Source organism: Brassica oleracea, chromosome C4 (genome assembly GCF_000695525.1).
Source record: "Brassica oleracea var. oleracea cultivar TO1000 chromosome C4, BOL, whole genome shotgun sequence".
NCBI classification, from domain to species: domain Eukaryota; kingdom Viridiplantae; phylum Streptophyta; class Magnoliopsida; order Brassicales; family Brassicaceae; genus Brassica; species Brassica oleracea.
Window position 1 is genome coordinate 52,033,473 of NC_027751.1, and position 8,825 is coordinate 52,042,297.

Consider the following 8,825-nt stretch of genomic DNA (forward strand, 5'->3'; position numbering starts at 1 on the left):
GTTTCGGATACTTTCGGGTAGTTTGGATACTTTATAATAATTTAGTTATCCTCAACTATTTTCAGATAATTTTGAATTAAAAATATATATTTAGTGATATTATATATATATATAATTAATATTTTTATATATTCGGGTACCCGTTCGGTTCTCGGTTCGGTTCGGTTATTTCGGATATAAAAATATAGGGACCGTTCGGGTATTTGAGGGTATTGGCCCGGTTCCAGTTTCGGGTATTTCGGTTCGGTTCCGGTTCGGTTCTTCGGTTCCGGTTATTTTGCCCAGGCCTAACCAGAAATGTGACGGCTTTCAATCATTATGAGCAACAGCAACGCCCATTTACACAATTTCCATCATGATAACGCTTGTAGAGACAGTCATGGAGGCATTCGTAAGTTCCGTAACTTGGTGAACAAGGTATAAAGCAAATGTGCACATTAGATGTCGTTGCCTCGACGCCTGAAACACATGTTCAACTTATTGTCGTACACATATGTTTGAATTATAAGAATACAATAAACAAATTTCAGTTTAATATTCTCCTCAAAAATAAACATAAAAATAGAATTTATCTGGCATAAAAAAACTTAGATATATATATATATATATCTTACTAAGGTCTGGACGATCTCTTGGTTTGGTACGAGAATGTAAATATTCCTATGAGGTGATAGGAAGTGATAGAAAGTTTTGAAGCTTTAGAAAGTGCTAAAGGAATAGGAGTAGAAGTAGTTTCCTTTTTCATTTCAAACAAAGCCACACTTGATGTACTAATGTTTTTTGATGAATAATAAATTTAACATTCAGTAAAAAAAAAAATCTCAATCTCAGAATCTGGATTATTAATCATGCGCTAAATCTATCTTCACTCTCCTTTCTCCATAGATGTTCTGTGTACTCGAAAAAAGAACACAAAAACTCAATATCGAACACAACCCTTGTCCATCAAAATCCACCGTCCCTCTTTTCACCCTCGAAACTTACACGCTGATCACGACGACCAGCTCGAGAACTCTCCTTCTTCTCTTGGAAAAAATACTATGGTTATTCACTTGGGTTTCACATGAGGATCACTTTGCTACATAGCTTTGGCTGTATCCGTGTATATGTTTCTTTTTATCTATAGCAGAACCTCAGATTTGTTTCTCAGTGGTGGAAGAAGACAAGTGATGGTTCTTTTGTTTCTTGGAGTTTAGTTTCATAAATCTGAAGGGTCATACATCAAATCTCTCGTTTCTTTCTCTGTCTCTAAGCCCAAAACCCATTTTCAGCTTCTTCTTCTTCTGGCGTTTTCTTGATTTCATGCATGTTTCTGACATTTTCTTGATTTTCATGTTTCAGTTAATCAGTTATCTTACTTTCTTTCTTTTGGTTACAGTAGATTCTTTGGAGATGGGATTTGCATCGCACAAGTTTGATACTAGTTTTAGTTTGTGAAAAACACAATCGTCAAGCAAAATAACTAAAGCCATGAAAACTATAGTAAAATGAAATTAGTATTATTTCATTGAACAAAATATGTAAATCTGATATTAGAAAAGGATAACTTAAGCTTTCAAATTGCCAGTTTACAAGAAAGTCATGAAGCGTTTGCTTACGCCATAGGAAACAAGGCTCCTTTCGAATTCTTAAGCCTCGCGAGATCCACATTGCTGATGCTAAGCGATGATATAATAAAATAAGTTTTATTTCATTAAACGGTTTACATGAATCTGCTACTAAAAAAGCATAACCAAAGCATAAACGCTCGAATTTGCCAGTTTACTCATAACCAAGGATTGCCAACCATTTGGGATGACGACTTTTTATCATTATGTGCAGCAACAAAGTCCATTATATTCACAATTTCCATCATCAAAATTTTTGCTTAGGCAGTCATCGTAGCATGGATAAACACCGTAAGTTTTTGTACAAGGTTTATAGCAAATGTGAATCTGAGATGGCGTTGCCTCGACGCCTGCAACACATGTTCAACTTATGTTAAGGGAAATCAAATATGAAATAAATGTATTCAAAAAATAAATTTGTGGGAAATGGGAAACCAAATGTTTTTTTTTTTTTTGAGAAAGGGCTTTTGCCAAATGTTTAGTTGAGAACGGAATGTGATGTACGAAGAGCATACTCTTGTAATTTTAAAGGAAATAGACATAAACGTACATGCATCTAATTAATCGGTTTTACAATTTTTTTTGGGCAAATCTCCAAAATAGCACATTTCTAAGTTTATATCACAAAAATAGCACTCAAAAACTAAAATGACCAAAATAGCACCTTTCTAAGTTTATCCTTTGAAAATTTTAATTTTTTTATTTTTCAAAATTTGAAATCTTATCCCCAAAACCTCATTTTCTCAACTCTAAACCCTAAACCCTAAACTCTAAACCCTAAACCCTAAACCCTAAACTCTAAACCCTAAACCCTAAACCATAAACCCTAAACCCTAAACTCTAAACCCTAAACCCTTTTTTTTTTCTCTAAATAATATATGTAAATAATCACTTATCTTTAGAATGACCAGATATATTATATAACTAAAACATACCCGGTGAAGCCAGTACGGTGGAATTGGACAATGGATTTGCCCACATCACTACAAAAAATAATATCAGACAAGTTTTTGTGGTATTCATGATTTATTTCTTAATGTTAATTATGTTGTAAAATTTTTAAAAACGAAACATTCAGAAAGTTACTTTTAAAAATGATCAAAAGAGAGATGAACAATGAACAATTTACAACATACCCCGTGATGCGAAAACGTTGGAGTTGGACAACGACGACGTTGCTAATACTACTACAAGGAAAAACATCACAAAAGTTTGTCTGATCTTCATTATTTTCTCTGTCAATTTTGTTGTGAAAAAAGAAGAAGTCGAAATGCTTTATTTATACAAAAGTAGTGTCTTCAATTTCTACAGATTTTGTTTATTAAGAGATATGTTCATCATCGAAAAAGCTCAGAAAAAAATCTTAGAATTCTACACATGTCAAAAGAAAAAGTCAAGAATCCAAGAGAGATTTTCATTTTTAACAAAATAGAAAATATATTTCAACTATAATAATACAAATTAGCCATTTTTTTTTATCTTTGACTAAAATATTACAGTTACTACAATTTAATGTTAGAAAATTTTAGATCATGACTAGATATCTATACATTATTATTTGTCATAAAAATACTAGCATATACTATATTAGTTGTCGGGTCAATATTTTCTTAGTGCCAAACCATTGTTGGGTCAACATTTTAATGGTCTAAGAATTATTTTGGTAACAATTAAATATCTTTTGTTTGTCTACACTATATATCATATTACTAGGTGTTTTAGCACAATGTGCATCAGTAAAATTTAAAATTAAATTATATTTAAAAGTAAAATTTTATTAATATTTTAGATTTTATTATTTTGTACCAACATTTTTTTTTAATTTAATTAAATATAAATAAAGATAAATAAATAATTTTGTTTTATTTTAATTATATTTAAGAATAGATATGTATGTATTTAAAATTATAATCTTAGACAGATTTTTATCTATTAACTGTGTGTCTAAATATATTAAATCACCTTTTATAGTTAAGAAAAAATTTAATACTAAACAGTATTATCTTAAAATTTTAGATATCAAAAGAAAACAAATGGTCTGTTACAAAAAAAAAGGAAACAAATGGTATTATGATTAAAATTTATAATTTTTAGAAACAATTGTATAAAATGTTGAAAATATTTTTTAGTAATAAATTTATGATTATAAAATATATATTTTGAAATTATAGAATCTTGTTATATTTCTATTATTATATTATTTAATATTAAGTTTGAATAGATCTACTTTAATAATGATGAATTGTTTATTATCATATTCTAAAAAGTTTAATAAAAATATAAATCAACATTAAATGTTCTTGTCCATGCCACATTAAGCCATAAGCCATATCATTTTTTAGTGTGACATGTCACATTTTTTAGTGAAATTGATTGTAAAAATGACATGTGTAAAATTACTTTATAAATAATATATAGGAAATGGTCTATTAAATTTAGTTACCTAATTATGATGATCAGCTCTCCCAATAACAATACCAGCTATTTCAGTACATATGACTTCCACATTGGTTTTTTTTTTTTTTTTTTAACCAATGATTGACATGATTTTCGGCAGCACTAAAATGTCAGAACATGGTTCTTCCATATGATGAACCATGAAGTTCAGATGAGGGACGATATTCAGGTTTATGTATTTCAATCAATAAACCACTGTTGTTCGTCATCTTGAATAACTTGATTCATGAATATTGATGTCAATGGCAATTATTTGGACAAGCTGTAAAACTAACATGGAGCTTTTGCATTTGTTCATGGAAGTAGACAATCATAAACATAAGAAATCACCAGTTTGTAAGACTCTTCACAATTCACATGTAAAAATAATAGTAGTCATCTTGTTCTACTACTATTAAGGTTTGGACATGGCACGCTGTGCAGGACCCCACGAGTAAATATCAGAATCAGAGTGTCCATTAGTGAGCAAGTTTTGAGGCAATCTATGAATGTTCTAAAGGATGAGATCTTCCGTTATGATAGTACTGCTGGTTCTGCATAGAGGCAGCTTCATCATCATCCAGAGGAAGACTATAACCATGAGAACAACAGGACCAGATGCTATTAGCCCACCAACCACTCCACCACCAACAACCTGTCCTTGGGGCCCGGCTAAGTAAATGGTCAAACCGGTTATACCAACCGGTGATGGTGGAGGCAAGATTGAACCAAGCAATGAGAGGATTTCAAAATGTCCATGTAATGTAACAATAACTCCTGATGAAGCTGGCTGCCTTAATGTCACATTGGTCACACAACCATTGGCACTTAGTATGCAGATTCCTCTCTGCTTCCTTCTAGCAAAGTCTGATAGAGTCTCACAGATGTCATTACCTGAGCTGATCTCAAGGGCATGAGCTCTAAGGGAGTTTGGACTGTCTTGAGTCACAATCAGGGCCGGTCCTTGTTTTATTGAGGCTACAAGCCAAAAATAATAATGTGGCTGGTTGGGGTCGAACCTTTAACCTCTTATAGAGTATACAGCCATTTAACCAATGGACTAAAGTTACTTTTGTGGATTTTGTGGCCGATATTATACTTAATAATAATAAGGCTGGAAGCCCATGCTTCATTGGCCTATGGCAAGGGCCGGCTCTGGTCACAATGATCGATGGTTTTGGTTTGTTCTTGGACTTAAAAAAAAATTATTTTTGTGACAAAGATTTAAAAAAAAGATAATCATAGAAAATTTTTCTTTTCTTTATTAACGGTTATTTTTGTAAAAACAAACTAAATGAGGCTATCCTAAGAAAATTCTCTTTTAAAACTGTGTATTGTAATATTTTTGTACTTTGTAATAAATTAATAAATAATGTCAAAATTACAAAATAGAAAAATTTAAGAGAATCTAATTTTGGGCCAAGTCTAATAAAGCCCAAATATGGTAACACACGTGTGATACACGTGTATATTTGTTTGGTCTCTTCTCGCCTTCGTCTTCCCCACCTCGACTGCCACATAGCTATCTCTCTCCGTCTCTGATTCAACTTGAATCGGTGCTAAGTTCTCAGGCGAATTGAGCTGCTTTTGCTTCGAGTATACTTGTTAACTTCGCCTCCTCCTTCTCTCTATTGCTTTCAGTTCTCTATTCTGAGATCTCTGCTGTTTATTTTTTTTTGTAAGTACAGAAAGTATGAAACTTGATTGAAGCTATGAATGCGAATCACAACCTCTGGACGGATGGTCTTATCTGCGCTTTCGAGTTTCATCAAGGTCGTCGCAAGACAGCCAAGTACGACGCAACAAGCGCTCTTCACCGAGGAGATGCTCTTTATACTCTAACGTATCAAAAGTTACTAACTTTTATCAGTTTTTTTTTTTTTTTTGCTTAAACTCTTTAACTAACTGTGAACAGTGTTGTTGTTGTTGTGACAGCAAAAAACATGAATTTAAAGAAGAAGAGCACTCAAGGAGTCACTGGCGACCAATTGGTTGGGATAGGCTCTCTGAGCTTGTTCAGACAGTGAAGGTTGATGGTGAGTGGTCAGTGCAGAACGTTGATGTAGATCATGCAACGGTTGCTGAGCTGGCTGCTCCTTACTGGGACCGACCACTCGCGGGTCCCACGTGGTGGTGCCACGTTGATGCTAGCCATCAAGGTGTCGCCTCGTGGCTGCGTAATGCCAAGTGGTTGCATCCGGCTGTTAGTGTGGCTCTAAGGGACGAGAGCAAGTTGATTAGTGAACGGATGAAACATATTTTTTATGAGGTAACAAGTTTGTGGATTGTGTTTCGGTTTTGGAGCTGTGGTAGATTAAAATTTGTTGTTATGTGGTTGATAGGTTCCGGTTAGAGTTGCTGGTGGGCTGTTGTTTGAGCTGTTGGGGCAATCAGCTGGTGATCCTTTTATAGAAGAAGATGACATTCCCATTGTCTTGAGGTCATGGCAGTCACAGAATTTTGTAGTGACTGCGTTACATGTTAAGGGGTTTGCTTCGAACATTAGTGTGTTAGGTATTACAGAAGTGCAGGTTCGTTCGTCTCATCTGAATCAGTCGTCTTGGTCTTATCTTTGTTGGTCTTAAGCTCTGATGCATTGTACTGTCTTAACCAGGAAATGCTAATTGCTGGTGGAGCCTGCATTCCAAGAACCATACATGAACTTATAGCGCATCTTGCATGCCGCCTTGCTCGCTGGGATGATAGGTAACTGTCTTCCCTGGATCTAAAGTATTCTTCACCCCCTGTGATGGTTGATGAATGATAGCCATAATCTCTTTGATGTAGGCTATTTAGGAAGTATATATTTGGTGCAGCAGACGAAGTTGAGTTGATGTTTATGAACAAGTACTTCAACTTAACCTACTCTTTATCTTACACTATTGCTTTAACAACTCCTCAACCCTCTATTTCATGAAATCAGGAGAATGTACGAGGATCTAAATCTGTTTACTATAATCTTGAATCAAGAAATCAGAAGGCTTTCCACCCAGGTAAATACTTTCTTCCTTGTTTGGTCACCATGGAGGAGATTAGATCATCATTTGTCTTTGATATCTATGTATCAGGTCATACGAGTGAAATGGTCGCTTCATGCAAGAGAAGAGATTGTGTTCGAGCTGCTTCAGCAACTAAAAGGCAACACAGCAAAAGACTTGCTTGAAGGAATAAGAAAGAGCACACGCAATATGATCAATGAACAAGAAGCAGTCCGTGGCCGCTTATTCACTATCCAAGACGTCATGCAAAACACCGTTCGAGCTTGGTTACAGGTAGACAATACATTAACACAAGTACATTAACTCTCCAAGTCTTCTTGATTAGTTAACTTAATTAATCTGTTTACTTGATTAGGATCGAAGCCTGACGGTTACACACAACCTAGGAATCTTTGGAGGAGTTGGCCTTTTGCTGACAATAGTGACCGGTCTGTTTGGGATAAACGTAGATGGCATACCAGGAGCTGCAGATTCTCCACAAGCCTTTGCACTTTTCTCAGCCATTCTTTTCTTCTCAGGTTTTGTTTTAGTGGTCGGGGCTTTGCTCTACCTTGGACTCAAGGAGCCAGAGGCAGAAGAGAACGTGGAGATTAGAAAACAAGAGCTTGACGAAATGGTCAAGAAGTTTCAAAGAGAAGCTGAGTCTCATGCGCAGGTCTTCCAGAAAGTTCCTCAGAATATAGAACGCACTGGTACTAGTAGCAGTAGTAGAATGTTAGTACATGATCCAAATGGTTACGTTCTCTTGGACTGAAAATCAAATAAAAGTTTGGTTCTCTTGATGATATTTGAAATCGAATAAAGAATGTTAATACATTTGATTATCCAAAGATTGCATCACTAAAGACTCGACAGGCTCTTTGCCATCTGTCTACAAGCAGGTTCCCATGACTCTCACCCGAGTCAAAGAGAAGATTTGTATTAAACTCATCATCAATTAATACATTGCTTGCTTTTATATCTCTGATGGAAATTGAAATAATGTTTACTTTTACTAATTAAAAAAAAAAAAAGTCTCTGCATAAAGTTTGTGTTATTATTGACGTCTATTTACCAAACCATAGTTGAATTCTCAAACAGACCATAAAAACATATACACACAAAATAATGGTCTAGTCTATGAAACCCGGGTTCGATGGGCATTGGAGACATTTCCTTAATTTTTCCATTCCAAAATTAATATTTCAAAATTTTCTTGACCTCTCAAACAAAAAATGAAGTGGAACTTGGAATCTCAGAAGAAGTCGAAAGCGTGAGAGCCTTTCTCAGATGATGGCCTTGCAACTCTTCCCCGCTTCTCTTCACCCAATCTCGAACCCTTCTTCTTCATCATCATCATCTCGATCAAAACAGAGACACCTCCTTCTCCAGCTCTCTCCTCCTCGCCTCCGTTCTGACCGTAGCCAAAGCGGTGTCACCGAAAACGACAGCGATCCTTCTTCCTCAGGTAAACTGATCCGACAAGGATCTCTGCTGTTTGATTCTTGATTCCCTATGTCAAAAACTGAGTTCTTCTGATAACCGTTCGATTCGCTTCACTGAAGGTTCTTCATCATCATCAGTACGCACACAGTTAGATCTCCTCGAACAGCTTACTTCCACCAGCGACGGTACACGCCTGCTACTTATTCTTGAGGGCTTGAGTTATTAAATTAATCAAATAAATAGAGAATTTTCACTACAAAACATAGTTAGTTTAGTTGGGTGGGTTTTTAAATGTTTAAATATTAATTGAATATCGAAACATATGTTTGGTAGTATTAAACATGACACTTTTATTCTT

General features: G+C 34.9%; 3 protein-coding genes and 1 pseudogene across 4 annotated transcripts in view; 2 read left to right on the forward strand and 2 right to left on the reverse strand.

Annotated features, from left to right (window-relative positions):
- Positions 1 to 1,671: 1,671 nt before the first annotated feature.
- Positions 1,672 to 2,838, reverse strand: LOC106341579 (putative defensin-like protein 55). Its single transcript, XM_013780312.1, has 3 exons — positions 2,744 to 2,838; positions 2,543 to 2,590; positions 1,672 to 1,957 (listed from the first exon to the last, which is right to left on the reverse strand). Exons 1-3 carry the CDS (start codon positions 2,832 to 2,834, stop codon positions 1,812 to 1,814), a joined length of 285 nt encoding a protein of 94 aa, XP_013635766.1. The 5' UTR covers positions 2,835 to 2,838; the 3' UTR covers positions 1,672 to 1,811.
- Positions 2,839 to 4,458: 1,620 nt separating this feature from the next.
- Positions 4,459 to 5,091, reverse strand: LOC106339203 (annotated as a pseudogene).
- A 460-nt stretch (positions 5,092 to 5,551) lies between these two features.
- Positions 5,552 to 7,829, forward strand: LOC106339881. 2 transcript variants are annotated; one of them, XM_013778744.1, is made up of 9 exons: positions 5,552 to 5,639; positions 5,732 to 5,886; positions 5,979 to 6,312; positions 6,386 to 6,574; positions 6,658 to 6,749; positions 6,831 to 6,890; positions 6,967 to 7,036; positions 7,112 to 7,315; positions 7,398 to 7,829. In XM_013778744.1, the coding sequence occupies exons 2-9, from the start codon at positions 5,756 to 5,758 to the stop codon at positions 7,794 to 7,796; spliced, it is 1,479 nt and encodes a 492-aa protein (XP_013634198.1). In that variant the 5' UTR covers positions 5,552 to 5,639; positions 5,732 to 5,755; the 3' UTR covers positions 7,797 to 7,829. The 2 variants fall into 2 exon arrangements, with proteins under 2 accessions (XP_013634198.1, XP_013634199.1); XM_013778745.1 differs by having other exon boundaries at positions 5,557 to 5,639; positions 5,727 to 5,886.
- A 378-nt stretch (positions 7,830 to 8,207) lies between these two features.
- The window catches only part of LOC106339824, a 1,627-nt gene continuing 1,009 nt past the window's right edge, over positions 8,208 to 8,825 (forward strand). The window contains exons 1-2 of the mRNA XM_013778698.1: positions 8,208 to 8,489; positions 8,587 to 8,652. Coding sequence (XP_013634152.1) covers positions 8,312 to 8,489; positions 8,587 to 8,652 — 244 coding nt within the window. The 5' untranslated portion in view covers positions 8,208 to 8,311. The remainder of the gene's footprint in view (positions 8,490 to 8,586; positions 8,653 to 8,825) is intronic.